At 38.5% G+C, this 21,601-nt stretch overlaps 1 protein-coding gene across 1 annotated transcript in view; it reads right to left on the reverse strand.

Annotated features, from left to right (window-relative positions):
• Positions 1-21,601, reverse strand: part of Vwa8 (von Willebrand factor A domain containing 8) — a 441,297-nt gene that overhangs the window by 90,826 nt on the left and 328,870 nt on the right. The window contains exon 38 of the mRNA XM_023700137.1: positions 3,707-3,815. Coding sequence (XP_023555905.1) covers positions 3,707-3,815 — 109 coding nt within the window. The remainder of the gene's footprint in view (positions 1-3,706; positions 3,816-21,601) is intronic.

Raw genomic sequence — 21,601 nt, forward strand, 5'->3', positions numbered from 1 at the left:
TGCCTGCTTGCAGGCACTTTAATCTGCTGAGCTATTTGGCTGGCCTGAATGGTTTGAATGTAATACTTATTATATATTTGCTAAATAAACAATTCTCTTATACCACATATGCTATCTTATTTTCCCTTAAGATACCAAGACAGTTAAGCTATAAACTTCTTTCATTTTGTAAAATCTACAACTGATTTACAGAGAGGTTAAGCAATCTATTCATGACCTTGCCACTGGCTTACCCAAGGTTTGAGGCCAATTATTATACCAGCTTTGACTTTTAGCTTTGAATGCTTTATACCAGCTTTAGATCAATCTTTCAATTAAAAGCCTGTTCACATAGTTATAAGTATATGTCATGTAAATCACAAAGAGCATTTATGTTAAAAACAAATGTTAATGCCAATAAAACCAGGTTGGTAGTACTATAAGAAATGTTGGGAACGTTGGATAAGTAGAGAGAATCTGCTTTGTCTCAGTACATTCAAATTGAAATGATTTTGAAATTCTACACTAATATACATCTATTGGCTAATTTGGCCTTTGGGTTACTACAATGATTAGAATAGCAGTAACTATTTGTATTTGTTCACTTACACATAACTGGGAACTTTGAAAGAGAATCCAATATTAGAGGGGCCATATGGCATTGTATAGCGTAGTATAGTTTAGCACAGTACAGTACCATATAGCACACTAGGTAGGCCAGATGACCTGAGTTTGAGTCCTGGCTCTAACTCACTGGCTGTGTCTTTGGGAAAATTACTTAAATCCCTTGTATCTCATTCTTGTCTTGTCTATAAAAAATACATATATATGTATACACACTAAATGCTAAGAATTGTTAAGAAATTAATAGCATTGTCAAGAAACTAAAATGTTTAATAAAGTATCTGGCATATAATGAGAGGTATATAACTGCTCTTACAGATACTTTTTTTGAAATTTTAAAAGAATTTTTTGTTTTATTAACAAAGCATGAGTTTATTTAAATCAACAAATTTTTTTTTCTTGTATTTTTAGGGAGGGGTCTCACTACTAGATCAGATTCCTAGTGATCTGCCTGTTTACAGCCTCCCAAGAGAGGGGAATACAGGGGTCATCACCACGCCCAGTCTCAATTGCCCTCTCAGTGTGCCCTGGGGGCGGGGCTGGCATGGCAGGCCTGGGGATCAACCGCTGAGCAACATGGCTGGCCCTAACAAACATTTGTAAATAGGAGGACAACTATCTTCATGAAGCAGAGCATTTTTCTAGAATTTGTTTTGAAGAAATGAGCTGAATGTAACAAAACCTAGGATTGATGGCTCATCTCATGGTGATCTCATACTCAGTTTGGGTTTTTTTTGTTTGATTTAATTTAATTTTGCAGAGTGAAAACAAAAATACCACAAACAAAAACAGAAACAGTGTAACATACAATAGATATATTACAAATTTTCAAAACAAGAATGGCAAATTAATAATGGTGGTTATATTACCTATATTTATCATCAAATCTGTTGCTCAGATTAACAGATACAGTTATGCAAGATTGTACAAACAACTGAATATTAATGCTTGCTTTTAATAAGCCATAATTTTTCTTGTCTTTTTTACTTTTTAAAATTTATTTGAAAGAGAGTATAATAATAATTGATAAGACATTAGAAACAATACACATTTAGAAGACCAGGATGAGAGGTATTCAACCATGGGTTTTGTATTGCACATTGCTGTCCTTGATATAGTTGTTAGATTGCAGATATCAGTACGCAGAGTTAGTCAAAGTGAAAATCTAAATATTAACTATTTTTTAAAAAAACTGATGAAAATTATTATTACAATCATCTGCTCTTACAAATATTATTTGTGTATAGTGAGTTAGTTTCTAGGTTTATAAAGTAGAAAATTTGGAATTTTTTAGGCGTTGGCTAAATTATGCTATTTTTTCTTCCCTTGGAGCTTTAATTGATCTAATAAACTGAGAACTCAGCATGAACTGCCACCCTTATGAAACTATAGATACGCAGTTTACTTTTGAGAAACACATGACAGCAGTCCATTAATTATAGTATTTTAATCCTTCAACTGGAAGACATCTTATTTCATTTTTACTTAGAAATAGCAGAAAATTTTTTCCCAGCTCCCACTCAGATCAGCCTAAGGCAAGAGTGCAGTCACTGGGCAGGGACAACAAGCTGCTAGTAGAAAGTTGCTTCTGGGTCTTGACTCCCTCCCCCTGCATTCTAATGAGGTATGAATGGAACATGAGCTAAAGCTCACCTCTTCCTAGTCACCTGGATGTTATCAGTGAAGGGAGAGAAGACCCACAGCAGTTAGAGGCTGGTGTGAATATGCTGGATAGAATGAGTCCCTCAGGAAAGTCACACTAGGGCAGAGCAGGGGAAGGACAGAGTTCTTCATGGTAGCTACTTTCCAGAGCTCTTAATTTGTACTGCTTAAATGAAAATGCCTGCTAGGGATTCAAAGGCTATAATGCATAACCTTAAAGCTAGACTTGGACATCCCAAACCAATTGATCAGATATGATGGGCAAGGGCAGGGCTTTGGAAAGGGACCCAATGACTTGTCGGGGCAGAGCTGAGTTCAGTGTAGAAGATTCTGAGGGAGGAAAATGGGAGAGAGAAAATGACAACTGAAGTCAAGGAGACTTGATCAATTGAAAGACCATGGGAAACAAATGCAAGGTCTTCAGGCTGGACAGATATTGGAGTTTGTAGATTCAAGTTGGATAATAATTTCACTATGGAGTCATCCACTGCTGGGAAGCCTCCATCTGGCCAGCTGGTTCCACAGTGCATTCCATATGGAATAAATCTTCTTGGCTTGACACTCACTTCCAGATCAAAAGACATTTCTAAATATAGCCTTTCTTTAAAGCTGATGCTTGATGAATAAACACAGTAGGCAAGAAGGCCACAAACCTACTTGATAGCACATTGTCTCAGCACAGAAACCCATTTCCTGCTTCTGTCAAGGCCAAGAGGTACAGGCCATCCTAAGGGAAGGTAAAGTACAGAGCCCATGCCAGTACTTTTTATGGCTGAGATAAGCTCAGACAGTACATATAGTCTGGCCCTATTCCTGTGGCCCAGCAGATGTGTCTGCTCCAGCTGCCGGGAGGAAAAAGGAAGACGGCAGACACAAGAACAATGGTCCAGTTAGGCAGCCAAGAGGAAGGAGTGGACCACAGCCATCCGTGCAAACTTCGACCAACCCTCTTATCTCAAAATCTTGCATCCTCAATATACTCACTTCTGAGATGTCAGTTGCTCGAGAAATGATTTATTAATTTCTGACACAATACCAAAGCACAGAATTCAAAACTAGGGACGAACACGTTAGTGAATATGTTCTTTAGGTCAGCCTTTGTGCTCAGTGCTTTTTGATCATCTGTTTCTCACATCATCTATTCCAATCTCATCTGTTCCACACCATGACCTTATGAAGCAGTTAATATCACCACCCTTCTACCTGATGAAATAACTGAGTGGGTGAGAATGGTCTTGGGTTATAGGATGGCCGAGTTTGTGGAGATCCAAATATTTGTCTTGATGTCATGGAGGGTCTGAGGGCAATAACACATCCTACTAAATAATGACAGAGGCTGAGAAGGAAAGTCAGCCCTAGAGCCTTCTTAAGGGTGGTAAACTGGCTCGATGGGCTCGGACACCTCAGGAAGCTAGACCAAGAGAATGCCCACACTACCAACCTGTTCCACCAGCCCAAGTATTGCCGCCTACATGGGGCATGTTGTCTGGGTCCTCCTTCCCGTGCTTGGGGGAGCTCACGTCTTCATCGCTATCTCTGTTGATTGTTATCTGAAAATGGAGATGGAGACAATATCACTGTCCTGTGACTGACACCAGGAACTGCGAGAGAGAAATGGATTTTTTTCCTGTAAATCCTTATCTCATAACTTCAGGTCATAGGACATGATAAATGCTGTTTCTATCTGACAAAAAATGTTATTAGATTTAATAGCCATTTAGTTGGGGAAGAGATAAATTATGTTTTGAAGGATTTTTTAAAGGAGCTGGGTTGGGTTTCAGCTTCAGAATTTTCTTGTATGGTACATGTTATGACTCTTTATATATACAAGCATGAGCTTAGGAAAAAAAAAAAAAACCCTGGGAAAACAGATTTCACCAGTCAGACATTTTCTCAGTGGTTTTTTTTTTTTTTTTTTTTTAAATCACCCTTAGCTGATCCAGTAGAATCAGTAAATATACACTCACTCATTTTATTTTCAAAGAAATCCTATTACTTTAAGAAATGACATTTTATATAAAATATATAGAAAACAAAAATAGAATACACAGGCATATGTAGTTTAGTGACAGATTTACATTCTATATGCACATAGTAAAAAATGCTCATTTATTTTTTAGACCAACTCCAATATTATTGTGATATTCCATAGAGCTCCTAAAGTATCTTTATTTTAAAATTGGACTTACGCAAATCAAATGGCATACATGGTAGTTTAGCCCTCCCCATTAGAACCTGTCCCTGTTTCCAAAGTTCTTTCATTCATTTTTCAAACAACACAGCCAAATACACACACACACACACACACACACACACACACACACACACACACACGCATGCACCAAGGTGAGGAATCACGTGTAGAACAGTTCCATTAAAATTGTCGACTGCTCACCACTTTTGGAATGTCCATTGCCATTCCTCCCAGCACCGACACACTGTGACTCAGTGACTCCAAATCTGGTAAATAGGGTAAGTGGAGTTTTACTTAAAACTAGGTTTTAAGACTAGTTTAGACTAGTTTTCTTATAAGGATTTTGACTTTTCTATAAGCCAGTTCTAAAAGAAAAATTCCAAAAAATGGTCTGAACTGTGACAGTTTTTTTGAAGAACTATTCTGAGTACCAACTTTCACTTGGTGGTGTATCTGTATGTATACTGATATATTCCTTAAAAATAAGTAAAAGAAATTTGGGAAGAGTGTGAGAAAACAAATTCCTATGTGTCTAGTAACTTAACTTCAATTATCTTCTTTAGATGTTTCACATAGTCCAGTTAGTCTGCTATAGAAGAAGAACATTTCAAGAAGAACTACACTAGAATTATATCATAAGACTACCAATAGCCTCCTTAGTTATGTCCAAAATCATCTCTGACAGCCATCAGGGAGACAAAAAACAGGATATAAATTTCTGGACAGAAAGAGCTGTTGTTTGCAACTTCTATGTCTAATCAGGCTATCTGCTGGCAAACGGAGCTGCCCACAACTGCCTCATCCCAACCCCAAACAGGAGCCTCAGATATTTCAAAATTAGCAAATTCTCAAAGCAAAACAAGTCAGCCAAAATGTTGTTTTCAAGAAACATATGCTGTAAAATTCCAGGGTTATTTAATTAAACACAAGGGATCTAAAGGGTTTAGTTAGCTAATTTTGCCATTTTATATATGTTACTGTTCTCACTAAAGGAAATATGTTTCTATAAATGCACAAGTGTATTAAATCTCCTAAGGGAGTCTTAAAACCATTTTAGGGCATCTCTTCCAAGAACTAACAATGATTCATAAGAAGAAGTTGGGCATGGTGGTGCACACCTGTAATTCTAGCACTTGAGAGGTTGAGGCAGGAGGATGACCATGAGTGTTAGAACAGCCTGGGATACATAGTGAGTTTAAGATCAGTCCGAATTACATAGCAAGATCTTGTCTTAAACCAAAAGAGAATAAATGAATCATAAAAACTACAAGACAAGAAGCTTTGTACAGTTCAAGCTTGAATGAAAGCTGGAATGGACACCAGAAAAGGCTTGCCACTTGAAGAAGTTTGTTTCCAGGAGAGAGAGATGCATGTAAAGCAGCCACTGGTCATGCAGAAAGCTGAAAAGCTGCTGTCTGCTTTAAAGCATGAGTTGAGAAGCTGTGGGAATGTATTTCCTTTGGGGGCTGGTTTCATTCAGGAAAAGCTCAACAACAACAAAATCATTTTAATGACTGCAATACACATTACTGGATTCACTTAAAAATATGAAAACTTTTTTCAGATCATAAAATAACATCGCCCTAAAAAAAAATAATAAAAAAAAATAGCATCACCCTTTACCACTTTTGACTGAGCCTGATACACACTTTACAGCCCTTGACATGTCTCTCACGGTAGATACATCGACTTCCTTTTCGGTAAGTGTGCCATAATCCTGAGAATCATTATTCTCTTACGCACTAAAGTGGAAAAAACACGGACCTTGTAAATTGCAATTCATAAAAATGTTCCACAGTAAAGCAACCCGAAGCCAGCACAGGGAAAGGACATGACTCACAGAAGCCCTATAATTCTGGGCAAAACATATATATTTTAAGCTCCTGCTTGAGCTCATCATTTTAAAAAATCAGTAAAATGATATAAATAGTTAGAATGTAATTCTGGGAGAAAAGTTAGCTCTGGGAGGTATGACTTCCATTTTCCAGCTTGAGTCTAGGCGTGGCTCAGTAAACATTTCTAGCAGCCTCCCCAGTATCCTTTCCCTCTTTTAAACAGAAATCGGATGGACCATGATTGGGTGGAATTAAGCACAGAAATCCTATTTCTCCTTTGCCAGTGATTTAGGAAATGCATGTGACCTGAGATGCCAGAGAAATCTGCCAAGGTTTTGTGGATAGATCCCTCACTGTGCCCTAGAGTCTATGGGACAGCCCTTCTGAGCCTTGGCCTATATAAAGCTGATTGAATGGCTATCCAAAATAATACTACAGGGTTCCAAAACCCATCACAAGAAGCTTGACTTTCCTTGCTTTCTTTACTTAGCATGCCTTATTCTCTTTCTTTTTTAAATTAAAAAAATGAAGTTTTTGAAATTTGGAATATAGAATGTAGGATGGTGGAGTCATAAGGTTGTTTCATAGGTTAAGAAGCCACATATACAAACAAATTTTTAAAGGAAACCAAATGTTATCATTGTGTGTAGGTGAGTGTCATGAACAAATGTTATCAGCCCATACATTATTGGCATGGCTATAGAAATGCCCCCTCTCGCTGCCAGACCACGAGTGTATACAGTGGCCTAAACAGTCACGTGAAACAAATGCTAATGCGATGTCAAGACAGCAAGGGCACTGCAGGCTGTCAGGGCTTTATGATCCTTCCTTTTCTACTTTTGCCTCTTACTTTAAGAGCCTTTAATGGTTGATATTCAAAATTAGAGGAAATTAATATGCAGTCAGTAGAACTCCATAGGCAAGGAAACAATTAGCCACGCAGATGCTTTGGTCTTGCTATACATAAGGTGGCCCTGGCAGCAGACATTTAATGCTATGCGTTGGTATTATTATTATTACCACCATTATTACTGTTAAAGCTAAATGGGCTTTCATGGCATTTCCTGGACAGATGACTTCGGTCTTATTTTTAAGTTTTGTGCTTTCTCCAAAACAGAAAACCAAGTTGGCTGGGTTTTTTTGTTTTGTTTTGTCTTTTTGAGACAGGGCTTCATTACGTAGTTCAAGCCAGCCTTGAACTCACTTTGTAGCCAAGGCTGGGCTTGAACTCATGATCCTCCTGCCTTAGCTACACCAAGGCTGAGATTAAAGGCATGTCTGACTTGTCGGTTTTTAAAGCAAATATTTTCTCTGTGTCAACAGACTCCTCTGAGGAGTTAAGGGTAGCTAGGAAAAGTAAGGGTGGGTCAAAAAGCCATTTGTTCTCTGTCCTGAGAAGAAGCAGTAAAATTCCCTGGGTTTTTATATGACCTAGGTTCTAAAAATTCTTGGAAGCACCCAACACAACTATGTGTAAAAGCATTCAATATAGGGAATTCTTTTCTGAAAACAGGGATGCTGACAACCAGTGTGGGACAGGTCAATACTCCATGGTCCCTGTTGGGGAATACTTCCAGGATCAACCCTGGTACCTGGCTTCCCATCCTCATTTCTAATAAAGTCACACTCTGTTGCTAGTCATTGTTTCTTCCAGCTGTGCTTCCCATTATTCTTGATTCACTGTCTCTGATGACAAAAATGTTTATGAAACTTTTATCTACTGATGTTTACCTGAGTTTCCCTAACCACTTCCTCAACATACCTGGAGTCCTCGTGAAATGTGTGGTAAGTCCGGAGACAACAATCTTTCATTGTTTCCCACAGCTCTAAACAGTCACAACATACCTTCTGACAGTCACGGTGGGTCAGAGTTAGCAACCAGAATACAAAATAATGGCATAAGGAAAGTCAACAGAAGAAGCAGCAATCTGCTCTGCACATGCCAGGCTGAGAAGAACATGGCTCTGCTCAGTAGCTGAAAGTATGACAAAAATTAATATACAGGGGAGGGTAAGAGAAAAGGAAGAGGATTTATGAAAGAAAAATTCTGTACTATGTACATGTAATTATTCCCTAAGACAACTGTGAACTACATTAGCTGTAACCATTTATAAATAAAATAAAAAGTTGAAAAAATATGATAATACACTACTTAAAGAAATTAATACATAGTCAGAGAGGGAGTGGGTCCTTGAGGAAGTCAGCACAAAAAGTAAAGACATCAGAATTCTGGCTGGAGGTGCATCTGAGCATCTAAAGAAGACTGGGCCTCATGAGGAAGAAGATGCAATGGCCAGGCTTGCTTACCTCCCTAAGGATAAACAGCAACTTGAGATTATACTGCAATGAGCCACCTGGGCCAGGAAGTTCAGACAGGCATCAGTCACCAGGTATGTGACCAGAGCATCTGGACTCATCCATTCCCCAAAATGCCTTTGTCTTTTCCCTAAAGAAATGACTCATACCCCACTGGATTAATATTAGATAAGTGACTAACAATCTTATAGATTGATTATAATTTGAACCATGTATAAATTACCCCTGAAAAAGAGCTTCTCAGTGGCAGCCCCATTTAAGAGCCCTTTTTTCCCCCATGTATTTAGTACAGGGTCTACAGGGTCTCACTACGTAGATTGGACTCATAGTGATCCTCCTGTTTTCAGCCTCCCAAGTGCGGGGATTACAGGCATGCACCACCACGCCCAGTTTCAGTTGTCACTCAGCGTACCCTGGGGGCGAGGCCGGCATTGCTTGTGGTGCTGGGGATCAAACCCCACCTGCTATGCTCTGCCTAAGCAGGCACTTTAGTCTGCTGAGCTATCTGGTCGGCCAGTTAAGAGCCCTCTTAAAATGCAGGAGGTGTTCTCTCCTTCTTTCCTGTAAAACTCTCCTAACTTATTCCTTTCATCTGCAGCTTCATTCCTTGATGTTGTAGAACCATGAATTTGGCACTTTTGGCATCTAACAGATCAGAACTCATATTTTGCCTGTATCAAGAGCATTCTGTTATTTTGTGCTTTTATGCTTAATATGTAAAGGAAACTTCTAGAATGATACATTGGCAAAAATGGCTCAAGCCAACATTTGGAGCACTAGCAAAAGTTACACATCAAGTAACTGGAATGTGCACTTTTGTTATAGTTCATTTATGGGTATATGTAAGTGTATACTATATACCTATACATATACACATTTATAAAGAAGGTTTTTCAGTGGTAAAATAACATTGCAATGAATCAGTACTCTGGGATATGTAAAAGATGTGGCTAGGTATATACTCTGGGATCTATTGGAGGAGTGAGAAAACATCCAGAAGGCAGGTGCTCTTCTGCCAGTCCTGGTGCAGCAGAGAAACTCATAAGTGTAATGAGTAAAGGACTGTGTCAAGGCACTGCCACTGGGGCCATGCTGAAGCCAGGGAATGGCTGCAGCGGTGTATACATCACCCAGAATATGTAGAAGCATATAACAACTATTCTCACATTGGAAGCCAGAACTACGAAGTAGAAGAAAAGAATGTTATTAAATCTTGCTTAGTGAAACATTCTTTAGATCTTAGATTGTGAAGGCTCTCACTAGAAAAGCCGACACAAATTTAGAACATCAAATACCAGTGGGCAAAGCTTCCTAATTAAACTTAGAACACAGTTAATGAAACAAATTTATGTCATGTATCAATGATAATTGAACTACACAGTAATTAGAAACAAACCACTGGTGTAATGACTGTAATTAATTAAGGGTTCATATAATCAAACATAGCTGGGTTGGTCATCTCCTTTGTGTTAGTTCTCAAGTTTCTTTTAACAGTGTGAATCGATCAGGCTTACATTTATACCCTTAATTTCTTTCTTCTAAATAGACCAAAGCCCTGGATGCCATGCCAGTAAGTTCCCACCTCTGACTCCTGGGGTTCTCTTTCTTCTCCCTATAACTCATCTACTTGTTACCTTCTGTGCCCATCCCAGGATTCCTTCCATATCACTAGTCATTTCTAGCTTGAAAACTGTTTATATCTATGTATGACATGGTTCAAAAAATATAAAATATGAAGCACCATTCAAATATATGACACATAAAAGACATATTATGAAAGGAAATTTTTTTTGTCTTTCTAAGACAGGCATTATGCTGTTCAGGCTGGCACTGAGATCACTTTGTAGCCTAGGCTGGTCTTGCAATGATCCTCTTCCTCAGCCTTCCAACTTCTGGAATTACAGGCACGTGTCATCATGCTTGACTGAAACACTCTTGACTTACCCTACCCATCCAATGGGTAGGTTATAGGGTTAATGACTTTGATCACAGAAGAACATTCAAGATTAGTCAGAAAGAGGCATAAGGAAGTCTGTTAGGCAGAATTTTAAAAGAGAACACACTTAGAATAATATGGACCCTAAGGAGAAATATTGTGGCCTGGATCTTGGGGTATCTTTGTGATTGCAGGATGCATGTTCCCACTTTCTACCAGGTAACCCATCTGGTGTGCTATGTTAGAATGCAAATCACTTACATGTGTTCGAAGCTCACATGTGCTGCCTGCTTTACAGTAGGTATTCTTGTGGATATGGTTTGGTAAGAAGGAGCACAATTTATAGGCAAAAGGTACAGGCCCAGAGCCCAGCTTATAAGATCTTATCTTTAAGATCTTAGGATTTTAAAAATTATTAGTAATTTTTCTGAACTTCCTAGAAGGGTAAAAGATCAAGTTACTTTTTCATCCTGAAGCTGCAGTCTTCCTGAAAAGTATAATTTTAAAATTACTATTTGCAAAAAATAAAATAAAATTACTATTTTCTTTATCTCCTCTCTACCTCTCTTTATTTCTTCCATGTACTTTAAGATGATGACTGAAAAGAGCCCACTAAATTTGATATGGAGGTTACACTGCTTATGACTCTGTAGAGGGGAAGAGGAGATGGAAGCATGGACCTGAGGCAAGACAGAAAAAATGAGTACAGGTAGAAAGATTTACAAGATGAATTATAATTTTAGAACTGTACTTTAAAAAAAAAAAACATAGCTTCAGGACACAATGTTATTTAAAGTTACAGTGCTTTTACCTTTCTAGGAAACTCACTCCAGAAAACAGAACAGAACATGACAGGACAGGACAGACAAAATCAAACCCTAACCCTGTAAATCGGGCTGGTGTTTTTCACCCATAAACTTAGCCTGCACTTTTCCTCCCCCAGAACTCCACCTGGAGGAAGCAGCACAAGTGAGCAGCCAGCACATCTCCGAACTTCAAACACATGCAGTGGTTTGCCAGTGGCCTGGCAGACGGCAGGAATACATCCTGGATCACTCAACTCGAGGACAACCCTAAGACCACATATAACAAGCCAATCCTAGACCATAATGCACCTCTCTTGAATGCCCACATTCTATTTTCTCTGTGTGTGTACTTCTTTAGTTCTGTCTAATAAACCTCTGGATGCTTCCCACTGACTTGTTCTGAAAATTATTTTTCTGTGATATAAGTCTTGAACTTACAGCTCATGCTGAGTGGATGAAATGAGAGGTAGTAAGCAGAGCTCTGGAAGTAGAGTGAACATATGTAGATGACAATTTTTAAGAGGATTTGTTATGAAAAAGGGATGAGAATTATAAAGAGACTTGATTTGTGGGGGTTGGGAACATATTATATGTGTGTATTACATTTTATATGCTGATGGGAAGAATCCAGAGGGAGAGAGAATGAAGTCAGGAAAAGGAGTCAATGTACAGAGCAAAGCTCCTGAGGATGAGGGGGGGAGGAAGAGGAAGAGGGAGAAGTAGGGGAGGAGGGGGATTGGGGGGAGGAGGTGGCAGTGGCACAGGCCTCTGAGAGGAGGAGAGTGGCTAACATGAAGGGGTGCCCTTCTGATAACTTTTTTTTAAATACAACATTACAGTATTGTCTGAGAACTTGGGAGTGAGCAGGTTTGAAGAATGTGAGGACTATATGAAAGTCTTTATAGAAATTAGGCTTAAGAGATATTTTCATCTCAAAACACTAAATTTCCAAACATTCTTTTAAACCAAAGTTGTATGAATCATGACCATCTGTTTAGAGATTATTAAGTACTAAATGTGCTGGGTGTGCACAAGGCAAGGAAGCTAATCAGTGGATTATATAGTTACAGTTGGGACAAGCTGCAAGGATCAGAACCTGAGGAGAGTCAAATTGCAAATGATAGGTACAAAACACTCAATCTCAGTGGCCACCAGCAGAGATGCTTTCCTTCCTCTGGGCTCTCCCAGCATTCCGTCCATCTGCAAATGTCCTATGGGCTACAATAGCTCCTCAATCTGTGTATGCTTTATCTACCTGCTAGCCTGTAGGCTCAGTAAGGTATCCACCCAGAGTTCATAGCTATGTAGTACTAAATGTAGTGTTTCTTTCTGGTTTTCTTTTTGTACTAGGGCCTCTTGTACAGTAGGGAAGTGCTATACCACTAAACTAATCCCCAGTTCTAAATGCTACCGCTGAAAATGACTATTTAAATTTAAGAGGAAATTATTTGGTTTGTACAAATTGGTTTTATTCAACCAACTTGCTAAGGAAGACTGTCATGGCATAGAGTGAGGTATCTTTGCAAAAACAAAGGGCCTCCAGAAACAGCAACAACAACAAAAGGGTGAGCTGTGCTTGGGAGGAACATGTTCCTTGCGTGGGTTTCCTAGCTACTTTATTTTACAAGTTTAAGAGAGCCCTTAGGTAGCCCAACAAAGAAAATTCAAGGAAATGAAACAACTCCCTCCCTTTGCTCCTATTCTTCTTAGATACAAAAGACAGATAATTATCTAAAGTGTTTCTCAATATGAACAAAATGGAAAAGTGACCTTTGAGTTTGTGACAGAGTCTATTCATGTCAGTGCTTTCAGCGGAACAGGCCTAGGGGATGCTCACAGGAGCCAACTTCTGCTCTCCCTCAAGTTACATACCCCATAAATACAGAGGCATAGTTTCACAGGCAGCCAGAGTGCATGGATCAGTCACCCCGAGGGAGCGCTAACTCTCCTGCTGGGAGACTTATATAAACCAAGATGCAGCAAATGCTTTTAGGGATACTCCCTTTGCTCAATAAACATAAATGCTTTCAACCTTAAAGATGACTAGACTGAGAAGGAAAAGAGATCAATCTGGCAATCATTCAGAGTGTTGGTAGATTAACTGAAATATATAGGATATCAAATTCAATGATTTAAAAATCATATGTTCACAATTTAAAAGGCTCATTTTCTAGCTTTTTTACCCTTTAAAATATACTATGAGAGCTTTATCTAATGATTTGGCTACTTTAGCCAAACTGAGGCTTTTGTCTCATCTCTGAGTTATTTGTATTCAAAATAGAAAATGCAATACATTTAAAAGTCTGCACCATTTTGCCATCTTTTTTGGAAAGAGGCCTTTTATGAAAGTGGCATTTCTAATTTGTTGTATCAAAGTACTAGTATAATTGCTTGACTCTACTTAAACAGAAAAGCAACCCAAAAAAGGACAAGATAAACAGAATTGCAGGTAGAAGAGAAGGTTAGGAAATCTGAATATTTTCCTACCCAGCTCACACTTCTGACAAATACTGGGTTTACAACAGCTTGCTAAAATTGAACAGTACACTTTTTCTTTTTGTTCTATTCCTTCAATACTGTATACAGTATGTACAGTTGGTGGTAGTGATTGAGCCCCAGGCCTTGCACAGGGCCAAGTAAGTGCTCTACCACTGAGTCACACGCCAGACCCACATGAGACTAAAACATCATGGGCTCTGCCTCAGTGACAGAGAGTGAGAGGCAACGGAGTTATGTGGTTGTAGGCAGGATATGGACAACAGGGCTGAGATATTTTCTGGGAGAAACTGCACTAGAGTGAGTACCTGGAGTAAAATTCTAATAAAACAATTTACTCTTTAAAAGTTATGGAAGAAAACAAAACTAAAATATTAATTCTATGAAGCACAATTAATTTCCAAAGCATTTAGAGACACATTAGTTTTTTAAAAAAATGACAATGTTTGTCTTGAGAGTATTCCATTTTGAAATCTCTCTAGAAATGTGTTCCACGCAGCATGTGGGGAATCTGGAGCGCTGACCCTCCTGGGTGTACTAGCTCAGCTTTTTGGCAAAGAGCTACGGTGTTTGCTTACTGGTCAGAGGCTCACTGCTGTGTTGCTGGCGTTAGTCTTCAGATGACTGCTCTGCTCTTAATTCATTAAAGGCAGCAATTGTCATTCATCTCAGGACTATGGGGATGATGTTTCCCCTGGCAACCACAGTACTGAAGGTGGCAAAACAGCCATGCTAATCTACATTTATACGGGCTGGTGTTCTAGAACGCCAAGTGGTGTTCTTTGCAAACAAGACTTTTATTTAAAAAACAGTACATAGGAGAAGTGGAGAAACATTTTCTGGGTATGCATATGCTTTATGCAGTCCTATGTACTCAGTTTATAGTTCCAAAAACACCAAAGGGATCCATAAAACAACCTTCAAAATAAAATAAAATAAAAACAAGTGAAAGTCATATGAGTAATAACCAGTTGATCATTCATCCTGCTAAGCCTGGGACAGTCCCAGTTAATGCCTTGTGGTCTCAGTGTAATTATAAACACCATTTTTAAGTTTTATAAGTAGATTTATATGATTATCCTGTAGTAACTGAATATGTAGACAAAACCCAGCACCTTAGAGTAATTAATTATGTCATTTCAGAATTATACCATTGAATTAGACTGTTCTTTGGCAGCAGAAATCAAGGGCAATACTGGGGGACATACATTGTCCATTTGATAGAGGGAAGCACACGTTTGCTTATAAAAATATTTTTATTCCAAGCCTCTATAAGAGCAATTGTTTGAACACAGAATCTTTGAATTTTGAAATTCTGAATTTTGTTTCAAATTCACAGATAAACTTTATGCCTCTACTTCTTCTAAGAACAAAATAGAAAATGTTCAGTTTTATAAAGCACTTGTCTAGGTGCTAGGCTAAGGTAGGCTGGATAGCTGTGGCCACTCAGGCCCAAAGGCTCCACAGCCTCCAATGAAGAGTGTCACTGGTACCACTCTCTCTCTTTGTACTCCTCTTACCTTAGGGACAAGTCCCTTACCTTGTATTCTAGCAGCTGTACCCCAGGGCTACTCCCTACTGTATGAGCCTGTGCTTGGTTCTCATCCTTCCTTTTGATTTCAGGAAGCTTTTGGGTGATCCTGAAACTCTCTAAACTGCATTCTCAGCCACAGTCAGGGATCACACTCCTGACTCTCTATTTTGCTTGTGTTCTGAACAGTAAGAGCAGGTACCAAGAACTTTTCCTCATTGAGTAGTTGGCACCTAGTATTGTACAATGCCTGCTGTACGGTGGAAACTCAACAAATAATTGTTAAATGAATAAATAACAAATGAGTGTTGTAGCTTCCTTCCCATTGACTGTAGCTGGGTTCCCTTCCAAGTGCCACTTTCACTCCGGCTCTTTCCATGATTAGGGCTTGGGGATCTGCTGTTGTTCTAACATGCTAGTTTTGGATGAGTTAACACAAGTATAAAGCCAGGAAAGTTGGTGTGTCTCCAGCAGCACAGCTGCCCAGGGTTTACAGGGTGGGTCTGCATTGTGAGTGGGGTAAAAATTCACACAACACCTAACTGCCAAGCGTTGGGGAGGGTGACCCAAAGACAGCAGTCTGATCCCTACTCCCCCACGCCCAACTGGTCTGCCCTTTTGGCAACCCATCTTTCTGGTGGGAGAGTCTTTTTCTAATTTTATACAAAGCTCATATGTGATGGACAAGAACCTATTGGAGATAACATTCCCACAAAACTGAATATGAACGAGTTTTTGGCAAGTACAGCATTTAAGGTACTAGCAGTTAGGAAGAAATGAATCTATGCTCACCTTTTCTGTTGCTTACTATAGGTAATACCCAGTATCCTTCTCCTATACATTCATATAGACTGCATCAGAATTTAAAGGCTAGAATTTTAGTATAATAGCTGACTAATTTAGATGTTTCCTATTGTGCATTATAGTAAAGCATGCTTTTTTCCTTGGAAAGATTTTGCTGAGGATTTACTCCTATGAGCCTCTAATCTACATGTGAAATCAAGGCTTGTTTACCTGAGGAAAAACAAGTATAGAAAAGTGGTTTGCCTTGCTTACATGCACTTCTCTAAGATAATCAAAAATATATTCTATCTAGTCTAAATATGTGACTGCTCTTGAAAAATATCTTTTAACATGGTTAAGAGCACAGGCAGTGGAACCAGTTTGTGTAGGTCCAAATCTTGCTTCTAGATACTTATAGCTGAGTAAGATAACCCTTGGATAAGGCAGAATAATGATTTCATCTACCAGACAGGTCACAGGGGTTAAATGGATAACTAGAATAGTGCTAAGCCATATGAAGTACTTTATGTGTAGCTATTAATATTACTATTTTTTCCAGGAGTATAAAACATTCTACTTAATAGAGAACACTTATTTTTCAGTAGTGATATGCCAGGTATCATGTTATATTAGCACTGGGATGTCAATCAGGGGATTTTCTGAAATTTTAGTTGTACAGAATTCTACACTTTGTTCAACTCTTCTAACAACATTCATGACCCCCTCTCATATGGGACCTTGCTCAGGAAGTCCAGTGTTGCTGCAAGGATTATAAGTATGAAAGCAATGTGTCCTCACCACCTCAGGGCTCTCTATGGATTGCGGTTGCTCCTGTCATACCTCTGGCTTCTGGAATGGAAGCCTCGCCACTTCGGAACTCCTGAAAGCATATTTGCTTTTAGCTGTAAAAAGATGTGGCGCAAGAGGGCTTTAGAACATTTCCAGCCACTTGATTGCTTTAAACAAGATTCAAGAGAAGCAGATATCCTAAAAAAGGAAATGAATTTGCTGAAGTGTTAAGGAAAAGGGAGTTTTTTGGTCTGCATGTTCCACTCTAGGATTTTTACTTCCATCTTTTACTTGTTTGTTTGTCAAAAAAGTATTTTGATAGCTATTATCAGCTGTGAATTAACGCTTTTTTCTGTATGTATCTGAAAGAAAAAAAATTTTGTTTCCAACAATAAAAAGAAAAGACTGTGGACCCCAGTAACAATGACAATTTTGCCTCTTACCAAAGTTTCATATAGATGTTTCCTGGTTTGTATGTGTACATCTGCTCAACAGAACTGAAATTATTCTTTCACTCATTCACTTGAGTATTACAGATGAGTCCCTACCATGAGTTTGTGCCATGCACAAAGATAGTGTGAGCCCCTATCCATGATCCCCACTCTTGTGTTTATGGTCCACACACCTTACATACTCTATTTCTAACATAATTCTCCATGGGAGGCACTTTATTTCTACTTAGCAGCGAAGGAAGCTAAGGTATAGAGAAGTAAAGCAACTTACTCACTGTCACACAGCCAACTGATCAAGCTCAGACTCAAATCCCAGTTCATCTCAGCCCAATCAATAGTCAGGTCTAGCAGTTTCTTTATACTATTATGTTAGACTGGATTTTCACAATATATATATATATTTTTAACACAGGGTCTTGCTATGTTGTTGAGGCCTCAGTTTCTGGAGTGTTAGAGTTACAGGCATGCACCACTATGTCTGGTTTGTGATTTTTTTTTTTTTAAACGGGGGATTGAACTCAGGACCTTGCACTTTGCCATGTGTCTTTGAAGGTTATAGAATTCAACATTTTAGAAAGTATACCAAGTTTTAAGAAAGTAAGGCATATGTATGATAAGCAACACTTCTTTTCTTTCTAATACATATCAGACTTATAGAAAGCAATGCATATCAGTAAATAGGACACTGGTTCAAAGGGCTAGCATAACTTTTGGAAGCTTAACAAAATACTGTATTGTTATACAGTCTGAACCAGCTATGTAAAAGACAATGTTGTGCACGAACTGTAGACTGATTGCCTTACTTGGTGACTCAAATCTGGCAATATAACTTCTGGGATTCTACTTGTTCATCTGTAAAATGGGACCATAACTATCTATCATGTAAAGAGCTACAAAGAGTAAAGGGAGGACAGTACACAGAAAGCTTGGAAAGGTTTCTTTCCTTTCCCCCACATATGACAAGCCAAGATTTACTCTTTCTTTCTTTCTTTCTTTCTTTCTTTCTTTCTTTCTTTCTTTCTTTCTTTCTTTCTTTCTTTCTTTTTGTGGAACCAGGGATTGAACTTAGGCCCTTGTGCTTGCCAGGGAAGCACTTATTCCACTGAGCCATCTCCCCGGCCCAAGCCAAGATTTTCAAGCAATGGTAATAAAGCACATCTCTGTTTAGTATTTACAAAGAAAAAATATTTCTAGTGAAAATGCTCCAGAGCATAATGATCACTGACTTTGACGTCTCACTTGTGGTAAAACCTGGGACACAATGAGGATGTTTTAATCTTTTAGATTTATTGATACACTTTTTGGATGATTTGGTTTTAGAGTGACTAAGGAAGGGTCTGAATAATCCCTAACTGCAACTAATTTTCCATTTATGCAAATTAGGTAAGGATAAACATTAACACAGAGAATACATGTACACTAAATCCTCCACTTAAGAACTAGTTTCATCCAGGAGAATGTTCTGAAGTCTGACAAAGTGAGTCTTGCACACTTCTGACAAAAAATATATACTGTGAAGCCTAAAAAATCCAAATGTGAGGTCTATTCTTATCTGTGCAGATTTGCAGCTCAAATGTTCATAAGCTGGGCAATTACTGTACAAAGAAGATTATCCTAAAGACACTTCTATTTGAAAGAAACTTCGATTTGAAAAAAATTTTAAAAGTAGACTTATTTGAAATGGTTGCCCTATGGATAAACATATTTATTTCATACGTTCACTTAACTAGTGTTTCCTGAGTGTCCAGCAAGCTCAGGGCAATGTGCTGGTACTGGGTGTACTGCTATGACCAACACAGGAAAGCTTTCTCCATTCACATCCTGTTGTGAAGATGAATGTGGAATCAGTTACATTATTTACTGATAAATAATTACAGTACCACTATGGTTTTTAGGGCTGACTAACTAAAGCATAAGCTTATCAAGAAACTAGCCCTAGATACTATCAAAGAGGAGAAAATACTAAGAAGGCATGTCTCAGAGAGTGCACAGTTAACAGAGAAGTGCTTTCCCAAAAGAATAAAAAATTCCTTTGCACTGTATCAGTCTTCTCCCAAGTAGATGTCTTCAGATTTCCTGAGTCTGATTACTGCTAATTATGATGCTAAAATAGAGATTCCTTTTTTTAGCCTTGGGGAAAAAATCCTATTTACTTAAGTTTTGGAAACTCAACACTGCATTATTTGTGTGCTTCAGATATTTTAAGATTTTTTTTTTTTTTTCCTGCTAGTAATCATGTCCTCTTTCCTCATGAAGAATAGTTTTTAGCTCTGAAATAGTTCTCTTGACATTACAGTATTTTGTAGGTGGGCATTATTTCCTCAGAAAAGTAAACAAGGGAATAAAAATAAGGTGACTCAAAGGATGAGGAAGTATGTTTTTCTAGGGAACAAAAGATTATTTCACAGTATATCAAAGACTTAACTGTGAACTTTCCTGAATGTAAACACTGTTCAAATGGGAAAAGGAATTTCATCTATGTCTATAAAAGGTCTCAAACAATAGCTCTTGCTGGAAGCTACATTTGGTAGTCAGTAAAAAATCTTTTGTTCAAATACTGTACTTTGCCTACAGATCTACAAAAAATTTATCATTAGAGGACATACACAATTATTTTTGCTTTCATTAATGCAACAACAGCATATAGGTCAGAATACTGCTAACGGCAAGTACTGTAAATTTTAAGTAGCATTATTCATGTTTAAACTCTTCAGAAGAAAAGTGCTTAAAGGGATAGTTTCAAACATAAGGCCAATGCTCTGGCTAGTGCAAGAGTTTAAAACTTACAGGTAGTAGATTTTTTAAAACAAATTTTGTTATGGTCACAGAAAGGAATATTAACATTTTAAATGGAAAGGAATGACATCAATTAAATAAAATAAATATTTTTGCATGTGCAAGTTTTATCCTAGATAAATTTCCTAGTTATGATAAATTTAAAATTCATGTTAGTAAAAATAATATATTTAATATTTATTATGGAAATGTCAAAGGTATCTCCTCACTCATCTGCAGATTCTGCTGACATTTTATTTTTATTTATTTAATTTTTAATTTTAGTACGGGGTCTATAGGGTCTCTGACATTTTATTATCACTATTTTCTGCCCAAATCCCAACAGCAGTGGGTCCCTAGGGGTCTTGTGTCACTGAAGAAGGGCTGTTCATTTCTAGGAAATGACCTGTGAAGAGTGAAAAGACAGGGTCAGAGGGTGTTGAGATTTTATTTTTGGTTTTCTATTTTCAAATATTGAATATTAAATTGAAATGAGATGTTCTCCAGGTCCCTAGAGGGTAGGGTGAGAGAATGGGAAAGACAAGAGGGGACAGGCAGGGCTTCTGTGCCTCAGAGACCCGCTTCTGTGTGACGCGCCTTTTGTGCCTCCACTGCCATGGATGTGAGTGATGTTGACCCCTGAGATCACAAGGGACACTGAAAGTTGAGGGAACATTCACATAGTCAGATCCTCAGAGCTCCTGGGACAGAGGAAGTCTCAGAGGAGCTCCGTAACAACTTACTCCACATAGAAAACGGTCTCATGTTCAGAGAAGGTAGGGCATTCCCTGGAGACTCCTTAAGCCTTGATGGGTCCAGCACTTCTGGGAAAGGAGCCCCAGGGCTTAGGTTCTTGAAAAAGACTGAGCTGAGGAAACATGGGGTTCAGGCTCAAAGAAAAGTAAGGATGAATTTCCAGATTCTCCTTCCTAGTTTCCCTTACTTAAAGAAAGGACAAGTTTTAAAAAATGCAGGGCTGCCTTTTCAAATACTGGTCCCAGTTCTGCTAGTCAATGCATAATTTCAAGTAAGTCACCAAATTTTTTTGGCACTCAGTCTCCTCATCAGGGATTCATGATCTCTGACATTCTAAAGTTGGTGAGAGGGGGCCTGACTGCTTAAACAAAGCAATCAGGATCAGGTTGCTGTGGTTCGATCCCCAGAACTCAAGCCAGCCAAACCTGCCCTGAAGGTATACTGAGCCAGCACCCGCCCCCCCAAAAAAAATCCTTCTGCCCTGCCCTTATCAGACCCAAAAACTACAACTCTTGTTGCATAGATCTTGCTTTATCTTGGTCTTAACCATTCAGCAGAAAAGTATAAAAATGAAGTATAAGAAGTAAAGCCATGCTGTTATGTTGAGCTGTAGGGGACTCAGGTCAACAATTTCTGACATTGCCAGTGAAGCTGAAGACCCAATACT

Source organism: Octodon degus, unplaced genomic scaffold (genome assembly GCF_000260255.1).
Source record: "Octodon degus isolate 3935 unplaced genomic scaffold, OctDeg1.0 scaffold00122, whole genome shotgun sequence".
Lineage (NCBI taxonomy): Eukaryota > Metazoa > Chordata > Mammalia > Rodentia > Octodontidae > Octodon > Octodon degus.